The sequence below is a fragment of the Vidua chalybeata genome, chromosome 14 (genome assembly GCF_026979565.1).
Source record: "Vidua chalybeata isolate OUT-0048 chromosome 14, bVidCha1 merged haplotype, whole genome shotgun sequence".
Taxonomy (NCBI): domain Eukaryota; kingdom Metazoa; phylum Chordata; class Aves; order Passeriformes; family Viduidae; genus Vidua; species Vidua chalybeata.
In genome coordinates, this window is record NC_071543.1 from 15,616,884 (window position 1) to 15,638,614 (window position 21,731).

At 40.0% G+C, this 21,731-nt stretch overlaps 1 protein-coding gene across 1 annotated transcript in view; it reads left to right on the forward strand.

The window, feature by feature from the left end:
- Positions 1-21,731, forward strand: part of LOC128795167 (connector enhancer of kinase suppressor of ras 2-like) — a 169,133-nt gene that overhangs the window by 69,156 nt on the left and 78,246 nt on the right. Inside the window, exons 4-5 of the mRNA XM_053955729.1 lie at positions 16,861-17,063; positions 18,341-18,428. Coding sequence (XP_053811704.1) covers positions 16,861-17,063; positions 18,341-18,428 — 291 coding nt within the window. The remainder of the gene's footprint in view (positions 1-16,860; positions 17,064-18,340; positions 18,429-21,731) is intronic.

The following is a 21,731-nucleotide window of genomic DNA, read 5'->3' on the forward strand; positions in this document are numbered from 1 at the left end:
ATTAAAAGTACTGTTAATTCACAGGCATTCAACTTGTGAAATAAGGCCTTGTGCTGAGGAGAAATTTCAAGGAGAAATAAAGATTAGAAACTTTGTCTGCAGTTTCTGCAAAGCCACAATCCAGGCAGGGTGGGTTTTCCACCAGAAAGGCACAATAAAGTCACCATGGTCGACATGCTTTCAACAACTGCAGGAATTTAATTTATTTTTATATTTAGTTGGGTTTTTCATTTTTTTTTTTAATAATGTATGGGACACAGCTACCAAACAAATTTTTTCCCTATCATTTTTCTAACATATTTCTTTCTTAGGCATCTCCCTAAGAAAATTACAACAGCAGTAAGAATCTGTTGGTCAGGTGGAAAGCAGTTTGCAGTGATTTATTTTGAAGCACACCATGGTGAAGACTTCCATGGCTGCCTCTGTATTGATAACATTGTTCTTCTGAATTAAAATTATCAAGTTTTTCCTAAATTAATACCATTTTAATGGCCACACCTACAATGATCTCTCTTGAGATCCTTTTAATTTTTCATTCTGCTAATGCACTTTTTGATTTGTCAGTTTTGCAAGTACTTTAGGAAATATTTTTTCTTACTTTACCTGATTTGTGAACAAGTTTCACTTTTGTCATTCTATGCATCAAATATTTCTTTTCCACCCACGTTTCAGGGGTTATTCAAAGGTTATTATTCTAGACTAAAATCTTCATTTTATATATATATTGATGCTTGAGTAGGTGGAAATAAATCTCCTTTCTTTGGACTGGAATGCCATCCCTCCTGGTGGGAGATGAAGAGATTCCATCTCCTCAGTGGAATGAGGAACCTGGCACATACATTATTTTTGTCTCCACAAACATGTATGCATCCAGAGAGTTTTATTAATTTCAACTGGAAAAGAAGTTCAGCTTTTGGCAGTCCAGTGCTATTTATTATGCTGTGCCAAAACATTGAATTAATACTATTGAATTGAGTGGGTTAATTATTGCACATATTAGAACATGTGTATCATCTTTTGATCAGTCTAATTAGCAGCTTCATTCTTTCTTAGCCTTTCAAATCATGAAACTTGGACAAATAACTGATTTTAAGGATTGTCTGGGTTTGGGTTTGTTTTTTTTTTTTTCTTTTAAAAGTCTGTTGACAATTTTGGCGTTTTCAGATTTCTCTTAGGATGAGGACATTGAAGGAAGGTAATTAAGTTTGTACAAACAATTCAGAGTAGCCTAAAGTCCTGGGATTTTACAGGTGTGTGCTTGCCTCTGTCTTACTGGGGAGAGGTAAAAATGTCATGGTTTTGCTAAGGTGTGCTGGGGAAGTCTGGATGTAATTACACATTATTTGTGTCGAGTAGCCACCAAAATGAAATCCTTTCTAAAATCACCACGCTAAAGGCAGCTCTGGGAGTTGACCTAAACAAATAACGAAGTAGAGGGGAATTTTTCTTGATGTCTTCTCAGTGTTCTCTTCAATGACCACTGATTCCACACCAGTGGTTCCACAGTACCACACAGCAGGAATATTTTGGGTACTGCAGCAGCACCAGCAGTGCTGGTATAAAAGTGCAGCAAGCAAAATTCTCAGAGGTACCCAAGCACAGGGTTGTAACAAAAGGAATTTAGGATAAAATTGACTTTTGGATTTGGTTTTTTTTGTGTTAAATACATTAGAAACTTAGGCTTGGACTCTCTAGAGAACTTTATCCTCTCTGACTTCATCATTCCTGCAGAGCAGCCATGGCCACACAAGCTCTGATGAAGGCCCAGATCCCTCTGGTTATGGGGTGTGTGTTTATCCTGTAGCCAGACACAGATTGGAAATGGTTCTATTCAGGTGTTCCAGGGAGAACATCCCTTGCCATAATATGAGGTACATAAAGTGGAAATATGAGAAAGGAAGTTGGCTGCATTTTATTCAAATTTCAGCTCCTGCACACAGTCCAAAGGGGAATGCAGGGCAGATGGAATCCAGGAGACCACATCTAACTCCTGCCCACAAACAATGATATTGGGTTGTCAAGCTTCAGATAAATTACTTCAAGCTATTTCTATATTCTTCCTACTTATGGTTTTGTTTATGTTTAAAAAAAAAACCAGGAAAAATACAAATTTGTTGTGTTGACTGCTGCTAATTCCTTGAATTGCTGCACATCATTTGCCTCTGGAGCAAGACAGTGTTAACAGGCAAACAAGAGGAAAGAAACTTCTGTTTTTCCTGTCTTTTGACATAGTTGAGAGGTTTCCTCTTGTCACATAATAATTCTTTTTCACAAAATGGGGGGAAACATGTTCTATTCAAAGTGTTAAACCTGTTCCAAAGCTTGTAATTTTCCTCTGAAAATGCATCTGTTTAAGTAGCAGTGAGAATGAGGATCCTAATCCACAGCAGGCTTGGCTGGTGAATGGGCTCCTACAGGAGCTCCTGCATGCTTCTGAGAAATAAATGTACTTATTTCCATTTAGACATGTATAAAAGAATCCATTTATAATAATCCATTACTGTATTTCACGTTGGTTTTGTGTCTGGTAAGCTCAGTGGTATTCTGATCCTGAACCTTTCATTCCTTTTCATACTGTGAGTTCCTGTCACTCACTGGCAGTGAACAGCCTCCCAAAATAATTGCAATTAAATTGCATTGCTACTTATTAGGCCAATGCAGGAACAGAAATTTATGCAAATGAGTAGTTAGGTAATGAGCTGGGGTTAAAAACCATGTGTGTGCAACACTGTAGGGTCAGGCATTAGGGCTGAAATTCACTTCAATTAGTGCTGGGATAATATAATAGTATTATATTATAATTTCTGTATGTTCTTCTATCCCTGGTTTAGGGCACATTAATGGAACACTCATTTCTGACATAATTTGGATTTCTCTTAAGGTTTGGAGCTGGAAGTCAGGGATTGTGTTTGTAATTTCAGCCCTTCTGGGGCGTCTGGTTTCTCCAAGGCTGATGGTAGTGATCCCAGTCACTGCTGGGGATAAAGAAATGGACATTTTCTCTGCACAGGGATAAAAGAAAAACCTTTATAGCAACACCCTGCTCCAGTTCATGGTGTTTCTGTTGACACCAGCTGCCCCAGCATGGCATGGTGCAGTGTTAAGGGACTGTTTATTGCTTCTTCTGCTTTGATTTCTCTGGGTTTCACAGGCATCCTTTCCTGCACAATAATCCAGTCTGCCAATACCTGTGGAGAGCAGAAAGCAGGAATGCCAGCTTTAATGTTTTAACCTTAATTTTAACCTAAATTGCTCTGTGTAAGCTTTTCTGTGTCCCCAGCCTCAGACTAGCTAAGATTTGGATACTTGATTATCATCTGCAGCAATGTGGGGATCCCCTGTGGTCTCCCAAGGATGCTCACCCAGTCCTTGTGGAACAATTAGAGTTGACATATCCAATTAATTTATATGAATTATTGCTTTTCTAGGATCTCAATGTGAAGTGTATGGAGCAGCCTTGCAGTGACACATGAACAAATTGTGCAGCAGACCATTCACATTTTCTTTTCCATCACTTTCTTTCTACACTAAAGGAATTAAAAAGAAGGATGCTTGTAATATTTTCATCCTGTGTCATCTCTTACTCATGATAAAATGTGTGGCTGGATTTCTACATTTCTTTTAATCAAATACATGCAAATCTGACAAAAAATTTTCCAAGTGAAGCATAAAAATACAGATGTTGCAAAGTTTGCTTTGGTTTCATAAAAATGCCTCTAAAACACCAATCTTTTGTGGAGGAGTTGAGCTGAGTAATTTTAAATTCTAAATTCCAGGGTGCCCAGTGGTAACACTTCCACTCTGATCTTTTGTTGCAAACACGGAAATAAGACTTCAAGTGGGGCATATGAAAGGAAAATATTGATTATCTAAAATCATGGCTTGGAGCACTGAGAGCTTTGTGCTTTCTGTCAGAAGCTAGCAGAGGGTTTGGGTCTGTTGCATCATAGCAACACTTAATTGTACACTCCTGCATGAAACATTTGAATACATAATTTAAATCCATTAGCCAGCTGAGGTTGATAATCTTGACTTGGCAGCTTTATGAAAGGTCTTTACCAAAGCTGTGTGAATTCTCATATTTATTTGGGTGGGAGAACCACCCCAATGGGAGTAATTCTCAAGGCAGGTGAGGTTTGCTGTGGTTGTGCTGCCCAGTCCATCCCCACAGCACCTCTAAGTTTGGAGAGTTTTGTCTAATCCCAGCCCAACTCAATGGAGCTGTGAGTCCACGAGGATTCCTGCCAGTGCTGAGAAGGTCCCAGAGTGACATTCTGGGAGAAAATTTTCCTCATCCCTGGGGAGAGGCACTGGCCCTGGGCCAGGGACAGTCAGAGGGGCTGACCCTGACCCCAGAGCTGGGCAGGTGTCCTGGGAGCCACGTGGAGAAAGGGATGTGGGAAGGAAGAGGATGCAGACCATGGAAAATGAATCCTTTTCAGTGGAACTGCTAGATGGAGTTAAAGTGGGGATTTATTACAAGGATCTCCTCCATGGATCCACCTTGGGCAGCACCAGAGCCCAGCCAGGGCTGCACCCAAGATGAACCAAAATGTTCCCAAAATTCTCTCACTGGGATCAGCTCTGCTCCATTTGCACCTTGCAGTTCATTGTCCCATTCCAGCTTTAGCCCAGGCACTCCCATCCTGCTTGTTTTTCTCTCTCCAGCCCACGCTGTTTGTGCTCCTGGGCCTGAGGTTTGGATCATTTGTCCTTGGTCCCCAGCTGGAGCAGGAATTGTTTTGTCTCCCTGCTCTGTGCAGAGAGCTCACCATCCCATAATATGAAGCTCAGACCCACACACTAAAGCAGCACAGAATGTGAAAAACATAAAAGCTCAAACCAGAGGCATCACCACTGCTCCCCAAAATGTTTGTTACTCCTTCCAGAGGATGCTAAAGCAGCATGGATGAAGAGCTGTGCCTGAACCCTTGGAATGCTGCAGGCACAGAGGGACAGCCCATTGACTGCATCCAGCTAATGGAGTATTGATTCAGTCCTAGGTAATTATGTTAAATGGGAGGGGAATATTAGATTATAGAGGATAGAGGAGTCTATTTTTAGAACAAAAAGGAAGAATAATACACACTAGTGCAGGAAGAGATAAGCTTCTCCCCTTTAAATGGAAAAATTGTTATTACACTAACGAAATTTAAATTTCTTTAAGATAACCCGAGAACTCTGTGATATACAAATATTTCCTGGGTTTCTTCAGGTGCTGAAAGTCTTAACCATCAAAGAAATTGTTCTTTCTAACGATCCACATGCACTGGTAATTCTTAGTCTTTTAATGAAAAAGAATTGCACAATTTCTTAAATGGTATTTCAGGTATTTAGGTATAAGCGATATTATGAACACTTAAAATTAGCTTTTAATTTTTTTTTCTAAGGCTTTCTCTTTCTTTCCCCTGGAAAGGAATATGTTGCCTTTATTCACTGTGTGTTTCATTTGCAAAAGCTTCTTTCCCTTGCAGAAAGCAACAGTTCCCTTTTTCCCTTTTCCAATCAATCCGATTGTAAATCTGTCCCATGCAATGGATGGTAGCAAGCAATATACCATGGAGAATCTCTGTGCCAAGGAAATACAGGGAGTAGCTCAGTGAAAGTTCAAAAAAAGGTCATTTTTCCCCACCAAACAATTGCTTTTCTAATTTGCAAGGAGCGTTTTCTTTCATAAATTCCTAGTAAGATATTTTTCATGCCACTGTGCTACATTATCAGTGTCTATGAGCTGCCTGAATTCCTGAGTAATTATCTGTGATCAGTTATTGTCAGGGATAAATTCATCTGCATGCAAATATCTGAGCATGCACATGCATATTCATGTCACTGTTGTTGACTGAGTTGCTTGAGCAGCCTTCAGCAAATTCACAATCCAAATAGAGAAATGAACTTTTTTCATACTCTCATTAATGCCCATTCAAACGAACCTTGTTACTAATTTAATTTTTGTATGCTGCTCTGAATTGTTATGAATATGTGGAACAATTCTCCAGAACTGGTGTGGTTTTTATGTGGAGCTACCACTTCTGCAAGGATCTAAGTTAAATGTCTGACCTAAATGAAATGGTCAGTGTTGATGTTAGATTTCCAGGACCAGCTTATAATTTATCCCCTGAACTTTTTACAATTCACCATTGATTCAAATTCTAATTTTGTGCTATGTACTGAATCTCCTTTTCTCTGTAATCTTACATTTCTGCCTTATAATTCATTTTAAGAGATACTTAAAAAACATGAGGACATGAGGCTTTCTAGGATTGGATGGTTGGTTCTTACACAAAGCTGTTATGAAATAAATAGCAAAGTTTTATTGATCACAAGATTTTAGTGATGAATAATAAAGGTTTGTGGTTATTAAACAGTGCATTGCACATGTACAGCTCCCTTAGATATTGCAGAGAAAGGTGAATAAAGAGCGCTGAACTGTACAGCAAACACTTGAGATGCTTTATCCTTGCCAGTGGATTGGTAACTGGGAATGCAGAGAAGAATTTGGGGGTCATTTAGGTATTTCTGAGACAGAACATATCAACAGCAGCCCAGTGCACACCAGGTAGCAACAGCAGCAGGTTGCTAATGACTCATGCAGGCAGGAATTGCTAATCATCTTTCAAAGTTAGCAGATCATGGTCCAGTACGGTTTTGGAGGAAATATCTCCTGCCATCCTTTGCTCTTGTTTGTTTATCACAGTCTCCCCAGTCAGCAGATTGCTCAGAGCTTGTTTTCCTACACATATGGAAAAGGTCAAGCCACCCTGGCTGTCTGGCTTGCATATGTTTTGTAATGGAAGCCATATGCAGATCAGTCCATCCTTAACACTGAAACAAAATATTGGGAACAAAAATCCTTGGGATGTGGAAAGAGGCCACAAAACACCCGAACCCCCTCCATCCTCCTGGGCCTCCCTTTTATGCCCATCAGAAAGGAAATGCTGCCACAGCTTTATTTCCCCACTGGTGGTTTTTTTTGGGAGTTGCCATTGGAGATGTTAAATGTGCCCAGATGTCAGCCTGGCACAGGCCAAGGGCTGAGTGGATGCTGCAGTGCACCCACCACTTTGTCAGCAGGGCTCTGAGAAGGTTGTTGTGGTCATGAGAAGGTTTTGTTATTTTGTGCCAATGGGATGTTAAGGTTTTGCTCAAAGAGAAGTATGAGAAAGCATTAAATGCGTTTAGAAACAAAGAAATTTTTTTTTTTTAAATGCAGATTTGCTTCCAGGGATTTTAGATCTGAGCTCCTGGTGAAGTCAGAGCTGAGCAGAAAATGTGAATTAGAAGCAGAGTGGGAGAGCAGTCAGGAGCAGCTCCAAGGGATGCTGCTGAGGTGTACAGGAAAAGCAGGAAAAGCCTTCTCCCAGAGAAATTAAATCACTGGTTTGGGTCAATTCTCCTGTTTTTGAAGCTGATGGTTCATCACCTCTGCAGAAATAACACTTGGTGGTTCAGATATGTAAATAATCATTTATTACACTTTACAACTGAAATGAGATATGACCTCTCTTCTCTTAAAATTTTCCTTTCTTAAAGCTTTGGTGAGAATGGGCACTAAATAGCCAAACAGCTGGGTTGATGTTTAGGTGTTTAGGTTATTTACAAACAGGATGAAAGTAAGGGACTTGCTGAATGAGTCATCTAAAACTATGAAGAATATAAGGAGGTTTCAGACGTTAATTAAAATTTCTTCAGTGGGGAGGGGAAAAAGGAAAACAGCCAAAATATATATGGGAAAAAATGTAATGAAGGCATTCCTTGAGCATGGTCAGGAGACTCAGAGTGGCATGAACTTTAAAAATAAATGCACTTTCTTTATTCTTCATACCATTATGGCAGTCAGGAGTCGGCAGAACTGAAGAGCAGCTCCCACATTTTTACAGACCCTATCAAAAAATGATGTTGGTGATGTGTCACGATGTGCTGGATCTCATGTGGGACAGTCAGAGAGAACTTTAAATTGCATTTTCAGAATAGGCACACCCATCACACAAATATCTCTGTCAGGCTGCTCAGTGGATTAGATTGGTTTGATTCTGTGGGACATTTTTTTACACACATCCTGTGTGTAAGGAGTTTGCTTTCCTCTCACATTGTTGTGGTTTAGGCTCTTCTCTCTCTCCCTCCCCCCACAGATCCCTGTGCAGCCCTCCACACCCAAACCGGGGAGATGTTCCAGTTTATTCAAGCTCACCCAATTAGGGGAGTATTTGTTTATCCCTCATTTGAAATCACGGTGCTTCATTAGGATTAAGCAGAGCAAGGAGGCTTTGTGCAGTTTGCTCAGAGATCTGCGGAAGAGGTACCAGGTGAAAGCTCCTTATAAAATGTTTAGGCAGGAGATCAGGGACCCTGTTAATTCCTGCTCATCCTAATCAGTCCAGGGCAGGAACTGGTGCACTGTGCAGCTTTAGGCTGGCCTAGAGTGGGACAAGCCTTCCATAACCTGAGATCCTCGAACAATAAATCTGCATCTCCATCTCTGACCTCATCTGCTGCTTTGCTCTCACCAGGAGCCCAATCATTTTCTCTGAAGTCTTAAACATAAAGCTAACAATTTATTTCAAAACCTTATTCAGAAAAATACCTGTTTCAATAGCTGGCCTTACAATCTTTTCGGGTCCAATTTTTAAGGGAAGACTATCAAGTTCTAAGTCTTATCTGAAATAAAAACCACTTTTGTTAAAAATAAAGAACTTTCCAGGACACCTTAATTATGCTTGATGACATATCTATATACCTAGATATATAAATATATAGATATAGAGATATATCAATCACAATGCAAATGCTAAAGCTGCTTCTGAAGACAAAAAAATATAATGCAGATCTTAATTTTTAAAATAGGTTAAAATATTTAATCTTATTTCTAGATCTACTTAATTTATCTATTTACAAGGTAATATGAAGGTGTATGGAGTTCTTAGAAGCTCCGTGACACGTTCCAAATTATAGACTCAGGAGACAAAGAATTGTGACACAATTTGCTCCAGCAAGGTGGGATAATTATAATGGAAGGGGGAGCAAGGGGGAGGAAAGCTGCACATAAAAAAGCATCGAGGTGTTTCAAATAATAGACTCTAATTTGTATTATGATGTTGCATATTTGCATAGTATTAGCATAGTTATTAATGAACTCCGTACTTTTATTTTGATGGAATGTCACGTTCTGTGCACATAAACTGTGCCATGATACTGCAGTTTAACAGGAATGATGGGCAAATGTTGGTAAAGAGAGGCAGAAGGATTTGGTTTATTATATATTTATGGTATGTTATTATGCTAATTTACTGATTTAGAAGGAGAAAAGCTTTTAAAGAAAAAGCTGAACCAAATTTGGGCCATATTTTATTGGAGCTGCATTCCCCAGCCATGAATGGAAATTACTTTCCTAATACATTTATAGTTTTCAAAACAACAGCACTAGGATTTTATATATACATATAAAATACATAAATTATTGAATATGTCATTGTACAAACTGTGTGAACTACATCTAACACATTCTCCTTAACAAAACTTATAGTTGCTTTGATTTATTTTAACTTTATATCAAGTGCTGTCATAACTTGCATCAGGAATAATAATAATAATAAAAAAAAATAATAATAATATTAAAACCAACAACCATTCAGGAAATGTTAAGTTTTAGGTTCCAGTCTCTAGACCTGACCTGTGCACTGGTGAAAAATTTATTTGGCCTTTTTCAAATTGTTATTCAAAGGATGACCAGCCTGTAAATTCTTTTTCAAGAGGAAAACCAGACACACCTGGTGGGAATGCAGTGCCTCACCCACTTGGACTTTATTCTTTCAATACCTTCAGTTTGAAGTGGTATCATAAAAACATCACCACAAAGTTTTAGTGAAATCAAAGTGTTTACAGAGCCAAGTTTTCCAGAATCAAGTTTCCACTGTTTCAAAGGCTCTTAACCTTTAAAAACATCCCTCCAGAAAGGACATTTAAAAGGAAAAAAATGCATTTTGACAGTTTTCATTCTATGTATGTGTCAGAAGTATTTATGCTAAAATCGGAGTGTATGATTAGTTGTGACTTTTGCCTTTATAATCAAACAGGCTGTGTTTGCCTGCCTTTATTAGGAGCTGACTGGCCCCACGCTATCCCAAACCTCTGATTCTCATGGCAAAGCTGGAGCTGCAGAGCCCTGACACAGCAGGGAGCTGCAGGAGCCCATCTGGCACTCCGAGCTTTCCCAGGGGAGAATCCCAGACCCCAGAGCTCCTCTGGGGATTTCTCCCGAGTGCTCTCAGAGCTGTGATTGAGCCCCAGGTGGGACAGGGGTGGCTGTGGCACCTCCAGGCCCTGGGGACCAGGAGCAGCCTGGAAGGGACCAGGGAGGGGAGCAGAGCATCCCCACGGAGCTGCTGAGGTGCTGCACTCCCACAATAAATCAATTTATGGGTGATCCTGGAATGGCTGAACTGGGGAAGAAGTCCCTGGAGATGGAGCTTTTAAATCCCCATCCATTTAGAGCATTCTTAAAGTTTTTTGCATGAAATGTAGAAGTGGGACTGCAGCTCAATATTTAGGTTGTGGTGTTTTAAATGCCTTGAATGTGGCAAATTCCGCGTGAGCTGCTTGAATTTCAGCCAGCGTTGTTTCCTTTCACCTCCTCAGTCAGATCTCCTGCTCTGCCCTGTTATTTCTCTTTTATATTCAGTGAAAATTGTAACAGTCTCAAAGTATCACCTACAGGAAAAGCTGTGTATGCACCCATGTGTTTGTGTATTTATACATATGTATATATATTTATATATATTACACTGACTACTCACACGAATGACAACATGAAGAAAAATTATTATAATTAGAAAGAAATCTGTTTTTAAGGTAAGTTAAAGTCATTACTTATGCAATATAAACTGTTTAGCTAAAATTACATCCTGTGCCTATTAAATTTCAATGTGCATACATTATTTCTATCTCTGTCTGTCACATTACAGCAAAACAATTTCATTATAGCTCTACCTGTAAGAAAAAATGCTGGGGGAGGGTTTCCACACAAGAAATAAACTCTTCACATACTGTAGGTATTTTGTGCTTGGCTTTTGATCTTTGGGTGCTGGTGTTTACAAAAAAACTGATTAGCACTTGGATATTTTTCCCCATTATATTCATTACTTTTTATCTTGATGTTGGCTACAATAGTTTGGTCCATTTTATCTCAGTAGCTAAAATTCTCCCAGATTGCTTTATTAGCATAAAATCCTCCCTGTGATGTTATTGCTTACGTGCAGTAAGGTATGAGAACACCTGAAGCCACAGCTGAAGATGTTTTTTTTTCATTATCCAATTCTTTGGATATGTAAAAATCTCAGATCTTATATTGTCAGATGGATACAGAATTTGCTCAATTATTTTAAAATGGAACTTCAAACCAGAATTCAAAAAACAGGCAGAGTTTTTAGCTGGAATTGTGACACAGGCACAGGGCAGGATGGTTCATTGGTGAATGTGTGTCAGCTATTTCTGCATTTTGGGTTTATGACATTCAAAAGAGGAAATATCTTTTTGGAGGCAAATCTCAGTTGCCAAAATTCCGATTTTGACTATAGGGAGTATTCAACAACTTCTCTCTTTCATTGTGCCTTCTTTTCACTAGGAAAAACAAGAGTCTTCTTCAGGGTGCTCAGAAAAAAAAAGACATTTTCTCTTGTCACCTGAATTTTACCGTTTCTGACAGCAGCCACCTGTTTTCTGCACTTCAGAAAACCTCCTCAAGTGTGAAAGCCCTGGGGGAGATCTGTTCCCTCACCACCTCCAACAACCCCAGGCACCAGCACAGCAGCTCAGCCCCAACAGGAGAGGGGAGCTAGGACAGAGAGCCTGGGAATGGGAGAATTGGAGGGGAAATAGCTGGATTTGAGGGAAAATAGCTGGATTTAAGGGGAAATAGCTGGATTTGAGGGGAAATAGCTGGATTTGAGGGGAAATAGCTGGATTTAAGGGGAAATAGCTGGATTTGAGGGGAAATAGCTGAATTTGAGGGGAAATAGCTGGATTTAAGGGGAAATAGCTGAATTTGAGGGGAAATAGCTGAATTTGAGGGGAAATAGCTGAATTTAAGGGGAAATAGCTGATTTTGAGGGGAAATAGCTGGATTTGAGGGGAAATAGCTGAATTCGAGGGCAAATAGCTGATTTTGAGGGGAAATAGGTGAATTTAAGAGCTGTGCTCTGCAGCAGCCAGCAGAGTTATCCCTCCCCCAAAGCAGCTGCACGCCTCACTAAGGAGTGTCACTGCAAGCACAGCTTCATCCTGGAGTTTTGCTGATGATATTCTTCCATAATGAGCTTGTCTGCCTCTGATCTCGCACTTGTGTTTAATTTCTGCCTCCTGAAATCCTTCTCTGCAGCTCCTGTCACGGAATGGGGCGTCAGGAGCTGCTGAGCTCCAGCCTGAAACACGGGATCAGCTGCTGAACAAATCAGATAATCTGTGTAGCTCTTTTGAGGGTGTGCAGGTAATAATGCTGTCAGTGGAGTTACAGAAGTTCTTCCTGTTTGATCTGTGCTTTTATATGAAATAACTGAAATATTTAACAGTTTTTTTCCAGTCATCTCTCTCTGTGTTCGAGGTGTGCTGTTACTTTGGCACTTCCTGCAGTGTTCCTGTCCAGGTCCCTATTTCTGAAATGGAGCATTAGTGACTTTAGGCAGCTTTCTATTCTCATTAAGCAGATTCCTGGTCCAGATTTCAGGATAATTTGACAAATTATGTGGCTGTGTGGTTCTAGACAGGCAACATCTGGGGTCGTTTTGGTAGTCAGGATTCATTCTCTAAACCTGCATATCCATTTCCACTGACTGAGTCATTGATGATGGAACAACTTGAAGCATCATGAAACAAAACCAGGGAATGAACAACCTTTTCTTGTTTATTTTTCCCTGCTCTTGGGATGAAAAATAATCCTGCCTATGCTAATGGCACCCTCTTGTCCCTTTTAGAGGTTTTCTCTTTTATTTTTCTGACTTTCTTTTTAAACCAGAAATTATATCTGGGATTTACAGTGCAAGAAAGAAATCACCTGAATCTCCTGCCAGGAGCCAGAATTTTCCAGGCTCAGGAGCATCATTTCCGTGGTGTGGCTCCCAAGAGCAGCACATATTTAACACAGGGGGAGCAGAAAGTGTGGCTGGGAGAGCTGGAGTCTGGCCTGGCAGCTGTGATCATGATTTAGTCTGGCAGCTCTGGGATGCTCTCAGTTACACCGTGGAGATGAGGTGCCTACAGGAATTAGAGGAGATCTGGATTTTGGTAGTGCCATCCACAAGGCTCCTCACCTGCTTAATCATTGCCATAAATACCGTGGTTGTTAAAAATGAACGGGTGGGACTTGAGTTAAGAGTGATTTATTGTTTAGATAAATATTAGTTTTAGAGCTTGTGAGATTTTAGAGGGGTAAGTAGTTGTTACAGTTTAAGTTACAATTTTTTTTTGTTATAAGGTAAAATATAATTTTTTAACTTAATAGAGAGTTGTTATAGGACTTACTTTGTTTTTAAACTTATTACTTTTATTTATTTTTTATGTATTGTGGATATTTTTGTCTAACTGACTTTTGCTTTACATGTATACATTTTTCTATTATAACTTTTAAACTTTTAGTTTATTTTATACAACTACACTTACATTATAAATTCTTTACTATTTTATTGGTACAGTTTTTCACTTACTTAAGGTATATTCTTTCTTATAACTATAGAAATATAAGATTATGATTTTTTTTTTGTTTAATGTCTGTGTATTGTATTTTTACATTAATCTAAGTTTCTTCTAAGGTTGCAGATTAAATGTTTCGATTTTTGTGGAAGTTTCTGGTTTTTTGATTCCCACAAACTACAATTGTTTCTTTTCAAACATGGCCACTGAATTACAATTGATGCAGTTTAAATTTGGGGGGTACCCACTTCTCCTCTGAACAATCTCCTCCCTTCCCCATCACTTTGGCTGCTGACTCTGGAAGCCCAAAAGAAGCCACAGCTTCCTTCAGTCCTCTCCACATATCCTGCCACAGAGGGCTTTGGTGGCATCAGGGCATCAGGATGTGGGGACATTTTCAAGGATTATTTGTGAGCACATTTTCCCATCTGATGGCTGATTACGGTTGTTTGATTTAAAAATGAAAATCTTGGATTTTGATGCGCTTAAATCTAGAACAACCCAATGTCTCTGTCTTCTACAAAGGCATTGATTTGCTGTCACTTTCATAATAGTTTTATCTTTTCCCCTTTGTTGTGCCCCACTCAGTCTCAGGTAAACCACTAACTTGCATCAGCGCTTCTACTGTGCTGAAAAATTTCCTTTCCTCTTCTGATTGTCTTTATGGATATGTTTTATCTGCGTTTTGCTGTATTTTAAATTTTATATTGACACTAATTGAGGTTGTCATTGGCATGTAAGCAATAAACTCCAAGGTAAAGCAAAGCACTTGCTCTTTGTGAGGTGGATTTCCTCACACACATTTCCTGCTCAGTCCTCTCTGTTTCCCAGTGGCTGCAGAGGATCTCTTCAGCTGATTGCACTTGCTGGGATCTAAAATACCCTCTGGTTTTAGAGATTCAGTGACCAAACTGTGTGCTTTGCTGCTTAACTCCTCTTAAAAAGCAAAGTGACAGGTTTCCAGAGGTTTTATGCAATAACAAATTATTGGGGGAGTTTTTTTCCCTGCTTGTTTCCACGAGAATAAGCAACCAGGAGGATCTAGTTCATCACCCTTGTAATGTGTTGCTGAGTGTGCAGAATGAAACCTGTTCTGAGGGGAACCCAGGCCCTGCCCAGCTGGTTGAGAGCTGGAAAAGACATCCCAGTGCATCCACTTAGTCATCATCTTGGCATGAGTGGAAGTCAAGAGGAAAATAGAGCAGGGGAGGGAATTCCTTCAGCGCTGTAATGACAGAAAGCTGTGGTATTAAACAGATGACACACTGCTATCACATACAGCTTGCTCTTTAAACTTTTCCAAATGAGAAATATTTTCTTTGGTTACGCTGTTGCTACTTCTGCGGTATTTGCTCTTGGAAAAAAAAAAAGTTGAAGAGAGTTTTTTCTCATCTGTCGCAATTTAGTCTTGAACTGGATGATCAGACCACCAAGTTTTAGGTGTGATACAGCGTAACAATGGAATTAATTCTCTCCCTGATATTTAAATCTAACTCTCTGCAGTCAGCTAAGGTAGCAAAGTGTTTCATTTCTCCTAGATTTCCCTCCAAGCTGGAGGCAAGGCCTTGAATTATTTCTCAGAGTGAACTTTGACAGGGAGAGTGGCTGGCAGGGAAGGCACTGTCCCCAGTGCCAGCTGTCAGAGGTCCAAGCCACTCCACCAAGTGTTTGTTTGTGCTTTGTTGGCTTTTCATACAACCACAGTTTACAATCTTGTTATTGGTCAGCCTATTTCCCTTTTCTGCAGTTGAAAATTATTATTTTTAGTACAAATATCCATGTCGGCATCTGTCAAGAAGTGTATTCTTTTCAATTCTTTATTCTCTGCTTTGAGGAAGGCAAAAATATTAATGTGTGATATTCATTATCATCTTCTGTAATATAAACACAGTTGAAATTTAACAGTGGGCAATCAGTTCAGGCTCTGAGAGTTGATTTTGTTTAAATGTGCATTAAATTCTTTCATGTCCTACATCCTTTTGGGGCTGCAAGAAATCTGGGTTCAATTCAGCATGTTTGAGACTTTCTGTGTGAATTTGAATTCTTTAATGGATTTGAGCTCTCTTTGTGCTTGTTATCTGGGTCGAAGGGGGGAATAGGCCTGGTGATAAAAGGACTGAGACACAGATGAAGGAATGTGGATAGAGGGAAAAGGGACTTGTGGTTGGAAACCTTCAATTACATTCAACTCTTCTCCCACCATCAGAACTAGAACCATGGATAAAAATCCACTCAGAACTCTTAAATATGGAGCCTGTCACTGGCTGGAGTCTCCGAGCAGCAGTACCTACACGTTCTCTGCTCAGACTCTTTCCTGAGCAGCCATGGGAGCAGGAGCAGCCCTGCCCTGCCCTGGCTGGATGTTCTGTGTTCCAGGTGTGGGATAGGGCTCAGGAGAGGCTGCTCCTTCTCGAGGGCTGGTGATCGAGGTGACCCCAAGAATGTAAAAGTCTTTTTCTCCCAGCTTGTGCAGCCAGAGAAGGAGTCTGAATGCGCAGGGTCGGCTTCTCAAGGTTGTTTATTTTCCCTTATATAGAACATTCTCTCTCTGACCTGCTGAGCTCTGTCCAGCAGCTCGGCCATGGCATTCTGTCTGCTCCCTGGGGCAGTGTTTACATTTTATACTAAAAACTCCGTGTGCTGTGTTTACAATAATGTGCCAATATCTGTCATTTATGTTGGACAATGTGTCTCTACCTTAAACCAATAGAAAAGTGTCACCATCACAGCAAGACATGCAGGACAAGAAGATCAGGACACACCCAAATCCCTCCATCTTGTCCCCTTGAACCCCATTCTAAAAAGCCCCAAAATTCCACTTTTCCACCCTGTGTTAATTCAACCACCACACTACTCAAACCCTTGTGTCTTGTAATTCCTCACACAAAGTTGTCAGTTTTTTCCACGGGCTAAAATGGAAGCCACAGGTGTTTTTGACTTCGTGCCAAGGTCTCCGAGCCCCCTGCCAGGGTCTGGAGACAGCCAGGGCAGCCAGAGGCATGTCCTGGATTCCCACATGTAAGGAGAGATCTCTTTTGGAGATCCCATGTGTCCCAACCCAAATATTCCTGTTTCATCTCAACCACAGCCACCCTCCCAGCCAAGGCAATCCAGGATGTTTCTCCTCACGGTTTCACTCATGCAGCTGACCACACAACATATCCATGTTCTTCTTTCCCCCAGAATTACGGTTTGGAGACTGAAAACCTGAGAACTCTGTCTCACAAGCTGAACGCCTCAGCCAAAAACCTTCAGAACTTCATAACGGGTAGGAGGAGGAGTGGCCATTACGATGGCAGGGCCTCCAGACGACTGCCAAATGATTTCCTTACCTCTGTCGTTGACCTGATTGGTGCTGCCAAGAACTTACTCGCCTGGCTGGACAGGTAATTAACTGCTCCTCAATCCCTTGGGCATGAGAATAATTCTTTGGGGAGTTTTGTACTTGTTCTTTCTTTGCCTCTTGGAGTCTTTTTTCTCTAATGTCGCAATTTTGTCTAATATTAAAATGGCAGGTCTGGAATTCTAGCTCTAGATTTTTGGAAATTTGTGAAATATTGGAAGCGAAATTCAGTACCCTTCTTTGTCAGGAGAGTGTTAAAATTTGCTCTAGATACCTTTTGAGATTCTTTCAGTTGGATTTTTGTGTGAAATGAATATTTCTGTGCTATTCTCACTGCCACAACTGGTAACATCCTCAGGAATTTCAGAATGAAGGGCAAGGAAGGAAAGCTTGTGGAGTTTGAGCTGTCTTTCAGCCATCAAAATGACACAGAAAACCCGCAGTTGAGCAAATCAATTAAGTATGTTCAAAATAAATGATAGTACTTGCTTAGTCTGAAAATTAAATGTTCTTATTTATCAGGAGTAGAGTGGATGTGTTAGGTACAGATGTGATGGTTAATGCTCAACAACCAGCGTTGGTGCTTTACATTTAGGAACTGAGAATTTGATTAAAAGTGTCTCTGTGACTGTGGCAAGACAGAAACCAAAACATAAACCAGCATGTTTCTTGGTTTTGTCTTGTTTTTCTTTGTAGTTGTAGCAGTGAATAGCTTTATCTGGAATTGCAATGCTCTGGAACTTATAAATGGCACCTTAGAAATCACAGTGAGAGTGAATCGCCCTCCTTTACAGGATTTGTATAATCCTGGTGACATCTTCCTAACCTAATGCCAGCAGTCATATTCTCTCAGGCTATGACCTTGTCAGCTCTTATAAATTCCAATGGGGTCAGATTCAGCCAGAATTTGGAAAGCCTGAAGAGAATCTGAGTGTGCAGGAAGCTGTGACTAAGTAAGCATTACTGTGCTCTCTGAATTAAGGTGCTGATTGCTGCTGAGGAGTGATGTCATACCAGAAATGCCATCTTTTTAACAAGCAGTACAAAGAAAATCTGGGCTGCTTATGGTTATGTGAAAGCTCCTATTTCTACTCTCCATAAGAACGAGAACTTGTGATGTGCTGGCCAAAATCCAGTTTACATCCTGCCTGCATTATTTTTGTTTCAAAGGCGTATATTACAAAAATGGTGCAACTTGCTGCTGGAGATGAAAATGATTTGGCATTTCTGTGCTGAAGGACTCACCTCTGATTTGCATATATCTGCCTATAGTGTAAATTCTGCATAATTCTGCATAAACCTGTCCTTCCCCTGTCCCAGGTCTCCGTTTGTCAGCGTGACAGAATATTCACTGCTGAAAAACAACATTGTTCAACTGTGCCTGGAACTAACAACCATTGTGCAACAGGTAGGAGTGGCTCTCTGCTCTGAGTCCTTTCACATCACTGCTTGCAAACTGCAATAGTAAAAATAACTACAGCTCTAACATCAGCAGAAAAGTTGTTACAGCATTACCTCCCTGTTCTTTACATACTCTCATTTTTTGGGAGGGACAAGAAGATTTTTGGGCTTTGGGGATCCTCCTGGGTAGATTGAAGGATGGTGTGATGTTAAAAATAATCCATTTGCTCTTGAGTGGACGATTTCATGTCGGGTGATTTACCACCATGCAAGAGTTAAACAGAAGAATAAAGCCACAGTGGGAAACAGCTTAGCTACTGCTAACAGGTTGCTCCAGATTAAAATATGTGTGATCCAGAATGTTTTGGGGACAAGTTCCTAAAATACATACAAATACATCCAGAACCTGCTGTGGCTTCTTCACTGAAAGGAGAGCCAGCAGCATAGAAGTTTTGAGGGATGAACACAAAAATATTCATAACATTAAAACAACAAAGTACAGAACAGATAATGGCAGCAGTGTTATCATCACTGACACTCATCAGTTAATTGTAATATACAACTCCACAAGTGCATAAAAATCATTTATCTGGTCTTTAGTTCTATGTAAAAAATAGAATTATAGAATATCCTGAGTTGGATGGGACCCACCAGAATCATCAATTCTAACTCCTGACCCTGCACAGACACCCCAAAAATCCCACCCTGTGTCTGAGGGTGTTTTCCAAACACTCCTTGAAGTCAGGCTTGGAGCTGTGACCCCTGTAAGAATAGAATGGAATGGAATATTATAATAACAGTCTCTGGCAGTGTCTGCCCCTGAAGTGAGACAAGAGGTGACACACAGGTACTGAAAGACTGAGGGTAAATTAGTTTTACAAATATTTACAATGAGCTGCTCCCCTTGTGAGCAGATAAAATATTGATGAGACAAAAGAGTGTTGCTGCAATATGTGGAGAGGTCAGAGAATGGGCAGGGCTGTCTTGCAATGAAGTAAAGGAAAAAGATGAGAGGGTTGGAGGAGGGAAAGCAAGAAGAAAGCTTAGCTTAAACTCCAGTTTAGGAGGGACTTTAGGCTGGGCCTGTCTCCAGTGCAGAGGACTCCCCTACCTGCCCCTGTGCTCTGCTGCCACAGATTTCCATGCACCCTCCCAGCAGGCCAACCACAGACCTCAATTTCAAATGCTTTTTGGAGCAGTGATGGAGTAGTAGTTCTGAAAACTTTTTTATCCCCTCCACTTCAATTTTATTTCAGTTCTTGGACCTAAAGAACTAAGGCTGATATGATAAATATGTCACTGTATTTTACACTATTATCCTTAATTTATAATAGTCAGCTTTATTCCTCCTGGAAATCTTGTCCTTTATGATTTTTGCAGCAGGAAACAAAGATCCTTTTTCTCTTTTCTTAGTTTAGAAATTCCTATGTCGGCATTTAATTATTTATGTATCTTTATTAAGCTTTCTCTTACAAGGTGCTTATAGCATCAGGCTATTTTTGATTTACAGACTAAGCAAAATGAACTTCTCTACAGTATAAAAAGTCCAGATTCTGATTCTGTCCTTCAGCTGATATTGCACTTTGTTTGTGTGAGTTTGATTTTTCCCTGTGGTCCAGGTGAAAATAGAGTAATTTTGAATTGCTGCCTCCACTTCTGTTGTTCATGTCCCAGCTTTTGGCAGATGAAATTCTGTTCTCCTCTGCCAGCAATCGTTTGGTTCTTTATTTTTTCCAGTCCCACAGCTGTCCTGCTTTTGACAACTTAAAAACAATCTTTTAGCATAAACTCCAAGTCATTCCAAGCTGAAAAAATGCATAGTTAGTGCATGGGTTATGCTTTAAAAATGCTTCAGGTTACAAATCAAGTTTTGTCTTTTCTTTATCTTATTGTCAGGTCTGGCTTGTTTGATGGTTGTCTATTAAGTTCTTTTTATGTTATATTAAACTTAGCACCAGAAAGAGCAGATAAAACCAAATCAGTCATAGAGAAACATCTTTGCTGTCACTAAATCTGAGAAAAATTGGCCTTAATGTGTGAAAGCAGAAATGTCTCACCTCAACCAGAACTGCAGGCTCAGCTGTAGGCTGGAATATGAATTGAAAGGCATAACTAATAGAAACCTGGGTCTCAGATCCTTTCAGATGCTCCTTGTTTTATGAATTATATACATTTTAAATGCCTCGTTCAGCCAGTGTGAAAGTAGCAGTCAAGGGTACAGATCTGGCACATTAAGTGAGGAATGTCTTTGACATTTTGTGCAAATTGAACATGGTTTGTGTGCACAACTTGCAGCTGCCACTCCAGGTGAATTTTGTAACAGAGCACATTACCCTGGAACCTTAGTTTAATACAGAAAGTGCTTATGAATCTTATGCTCAGATGTCCTGTGTGCTCTGAGTGACACAACCTTAGATCAAATTTATTTTTTATTTTATTATTATTATTTACATACCATGCAAATGCTATGATGAATAGTCACTTATTTAACTTTAAACAGCATCTGCTCATGCTGGTTAAAAGAAAACCTCATTCTCTAATTTTAGAGATTTACAGCTGTCCATTTCTCTTTGGAAATGTGCTTTTTTCTGCTCAGTTTTCTTAACCCTTTTGATCACTTTCACTAAGCTACTGTAAAAGAATTCTGCCATGCACAGAGCTGCAGAAACAGCCTGATTTTGAGGTGCAATGTCCCATCAAAATGTGTTTATGATAATATGCAAAAAAGCACATTAGAGCAGGGTATTGAGATGTTTGAGCTCTCTGCTGCCTTCAGCCCGAGTTACAGCTCAGGTTCAAGGTGCACTCACTCTCCTGCCTGCTCTGAAATGGGATCCACCAGAATCTCTGAACTCAATTTGGGGTTGGTCATGATTTAGCACCAAGGCTGCCCTGAGGGAAAGACAGCTAGAGGAACTGGGGAAGAATAGCTTTGGATTTTTGTTTCTAAAATGCAGCCATTGGTTAATTTTTCATTAAGTAGGAAGAGTTCCCCAGTCCCAGAGGCAGCTGGGATTCTAATTTTTCCTCATTATGTCCAAGGTTTTGTAAATCTGATGTAGATGCTTTTGATACATGTGAAGAACAAACTTTCTCTCAGCAAAAAGAGTCTGTGTCTTACCAAAGGACGTCAGCACAACTCAGCCTAAGTTTTTCCAACAAAAGCCAAACAAAATTTTGCTTGTTCTCCCCTTCATTACTGTCTAATTAACCTCACTGAGATAAATTCAGACACCTTATAATGGATTTTGCCCTATTTTTAGCCAAAGACTGTGTTTAGGATGAGGCATGGCTTTTCTGGTTTTTTCAA